Genomic DNA, 3190 nt, shown 5'->3' with positions numbered 1-3190 from the left:
ATTATTTTATTAAAATTAAAATCATGAATTAATTTAAATAACGACTGAAATTAAATTAAACTTTTTGGATTCAATTATAAATTTATATGAGCTTTAAATTTTAATTAAATTTGTATGTTTCCAGTTAGACTAGAAATACATTTTTATGTTTAAAATTAGTAAAGCATATGATCGAATTTATTGGTTTAAGTGGGAGCGCTTTTTAGTCATAAACTCTTAATTAGGTCTACAAATCCTTAAGGTTAAAACAACTTGATTAGAATTAATAAGGACTGAATAATTGGTAGATTATTGGTGCCCTTGATTAATTGCTGCAAATATTTACGTGATGCATAATGTGTTTTACTAACCAGCTATGTGGGCCATTCATGATAATGAATGGGTGAATGGTATATATTGTATATGTACTGTTTTGCAGGTTATGAAGTGACTAGTATGGCCCAAATAGGATAGAAAATATGGTCTGCGTACCATTAATTTGAATGTAATTGGTCTAAAGTACCAAAGTTATTTTTCAATTCAAATATGGTCTGCGAACCATCAAATAGTTGTAATTAGTTATAGCTTATCCTATTTGAAGAAAATGGTGCCTCCCACGGAGATTTTCAAGACGGACTTTGAAGTCAAAGCTTCAAGATGAAGTCGGGCCATACTAGATCACATTTATCTTATGCATGTTTTAAGTTATTTATTGCTTTTAAATATGTCTTAAAATGCATGAGATCAAAAGCTTGATTATGTTGCATGATTAAGGATTTTAGTTCACTTAAAATCTAACCAACATAGTAAGAGCCTTAAGTTCCAAACTTAAAAATTGAGTTAAAAGGTGCCATGCCAAAATATACACTTGCTTGGATATCCTTTACATCAATCTAGTAATAGTTTTCGCTCAGCGAGGTGTTACTTATTGGTCTTAAAGGGGCAAGGTACACAAATAATTGTGAGTACATGTTAGTTTTGGTGAAACTCAACGATATAAGTAAGGAGTCCTTTTATGTCGTGGCAAAATCGATAGGTTTACCTAATAAGTTCTTAGACGTACCTATCAACCAAGAATAGTTTCTAGACTATTAGCAAAAGGCTTTTGCTTACCTAAGATGTTCTAGGATTAAGTCGACAAACTGTGCTTAGTTCTTCAATGATTTTAGGATCTTGGAATCATTTTATTCACACCTGCCGGAACACATAACTTGAATAAAATGCTTAATAAACATTGAATTATGCATGTATGCTAGAATTTAAGTTTATTAAGAGAAACTGTGAATGGTTATTTATTTGTTTATTCTTTTCAATTGTAGTTTTTAATATGGCAAACAACAATTCATTCAACATTCGATCAATTCTCGAAAAGGAGAAGTTGAACGGGAAAAACTTCCTTGACTGGCAAAGGAACTTGCAAATAGTTCTAATGCAGGAAGAAAAGGAGTATGTCCTAGATGAGGCGATGCCCGAAGCTGCAGGCGACGGGGTCACTCAGGCAGCCCTCAATCGTTGGATTGATGCCAACAAGGATGTGAAATGTCTAATGCTCGCCACCATGAGTGCGGATCTGCAGAAAACGTTCATCAACTCAGATGCTTTCACAATCATCAGTGAGTTGAAGAACATGTTCCAAGATCTGGCTCGAGTCGAAAGATTCGAGACTCATAGGCAAATTCTTGAGACCAAGCTTAAGAAAGGCGAGCCCGTAAGTCCACATGTTCTCAAAATGATTGGACTCATTGAGAATATGAGTCGGCTGGATCAGCAATTTTCTCAGGAAATGGCTATAGACACCATCCTCCATTCTCTTCATAGCGGGTATGATCAGTTCAAACTGAACTACAGTATGAAGAGTCTGGAAAAAACGCTCACTGAGCTTCACGGTATGCTGAAGACCGCTGAAAAGACGCTCAAAAGTGATAAGCAGGATGTGCTTATGGTGCGTGGGGGCAAGTTCAAGAAATCTGGAAAGAAGAGGAATGCTAAGAAAGGTGGCAACAAGGCCAGCCCAACTAAGCAAACTGGCGCCAAATCTGTAAAGAGGAAGGTCAGTCAACCCACTTCTGAATCCGAATGCTTCTACTGCAAGAAGAAGGGGCATTGGAAGAGAGATTGCTTGAAGCTAAAGGAAGATCAGAAGAACGGAACAGTCGTTCCATCTTCAGGTATTTCGTTATAGACTGTATACTTGCTAATTCAACTTCTTGGGTATTAGATACAGGTTGTGGCTCACACTTATGTTCCAATCCACAGGGACTAAGAAGAAGTAGAAAGTTAAGCAAGGGTGAAGTCGACCTACGAGTGGGGAATGGAGCACGGATTGCTGCATTAGCTGTAGGAACTTACTATTTGTCGTTGCCCTCCGGGCTAGTTTTGGAACTGGAAGAATGTTTCCATGTTCCAAGTCTTACTAAAAACATCATTTCAGTTTCTTGCTTAGATGCTAAGGGATTTTCCTTTTTAATAAAAGACAATAGTTGTTCGTTTTATTTTAAAGAGATGTTTTATGGATCTGCTAGATTAGTCAATGGACTTTATTTATTAGATCACGACAAACAAGTATATAACATAAATACCAAAAAGGCCAAAAAGAATGATTCAGATCTCACCTATCTGTGGCATTGTCGATTAGGCCATATAAACTTAAAACGCTTAGAAAGACTTCAAAAGGAAGGAATTCTAGAACCATTTGACTTAGAGGATTATGGTAAATGCGAATCATGTTTACTTGGCAAAATGACAAAGCAACCTTTCTCTAAAGTTGGAGAAAGAGCAAATGAACTATTGGGTTTAATCCATACAGATGTATGTGGACCAATGAGTACAAATGCTAGAGGTGGTTTCAGCTACTTTATCACTTTCACTGATGACTTCAGTAGGTATGTGAAGGAAATAATGCCCTTGGTCCAAGTATGCATTCTATGTTAAGTCTAATAAATGCGGTTCAGTATTAATTAACAAGTTAATAATTCAGTGAGATCAAGTGAGCTGAATGCCTAGCTAGAGGCCGCTTCAGTTCAAGTGGAATTAATGATATTAATCCACAGCTTACTCTTGACTGAACCCGTAGGGTCACACAAATAGTACGTAAACGGATCAAGTATTTAATGGCATTAAATACTCCATCTATGAATATTCGAACCGACGGATCTTGGTTTCAGTGGGAGCTAAGATCGTCACAGGCAAGAAATGAATACTCCGGAAACGA

At 36.5% G+C, this 3190-nt stretch overlaps 1 protein-coding gene across 1 annotated transcript; it reads left to right on the top strand.

The window, feature by feature from the left end:
* Positions 1–1889: 1889 nt before the first annotated feature.
* LOC130470435 (glycine-rich RNA-binding protein RZ1B-like) lies at positions 1890–2350 on the top strand. The gene is made up of 2 exons (XM_056840571.1): positions 1890–2147; positions 2236–2350. The coding sequence occupies exons 1-2, from the start codon at positions 1919–1921 to the stop codon at positions 2250–2252; spliced, it is 246 nt and encodes an 81-aa protein (XP_056696549.1). The 5' UTR covers positions 1890–1918; the 3' UTR covers positions 2253–2350.
* The last annotated feature ends 840 nt before the right edge of the window (positions 2351–3190 follow it).

This window comes from Spinacia oleracea, chromosome 3, assembly GCF_020520425.1.
Source record: "Spinacia oleracea cultivar Varoflay chromosome 3, BTI_SOV_V1, whole genome shotgun sequence".
Classification (NCBI taxonomy): Eukaryota; Viridiplantae; Streptophyta; class Magnoliopsida; order Caryophyllales; family Amaranthaceae; genus Spinacia; species Spinacia oleracea.
The sequence above is the reverse complement of the archived record's forward strand: the minus strand, read 5'-3'. Positions and strand labels throughout refer to the sequence as shown.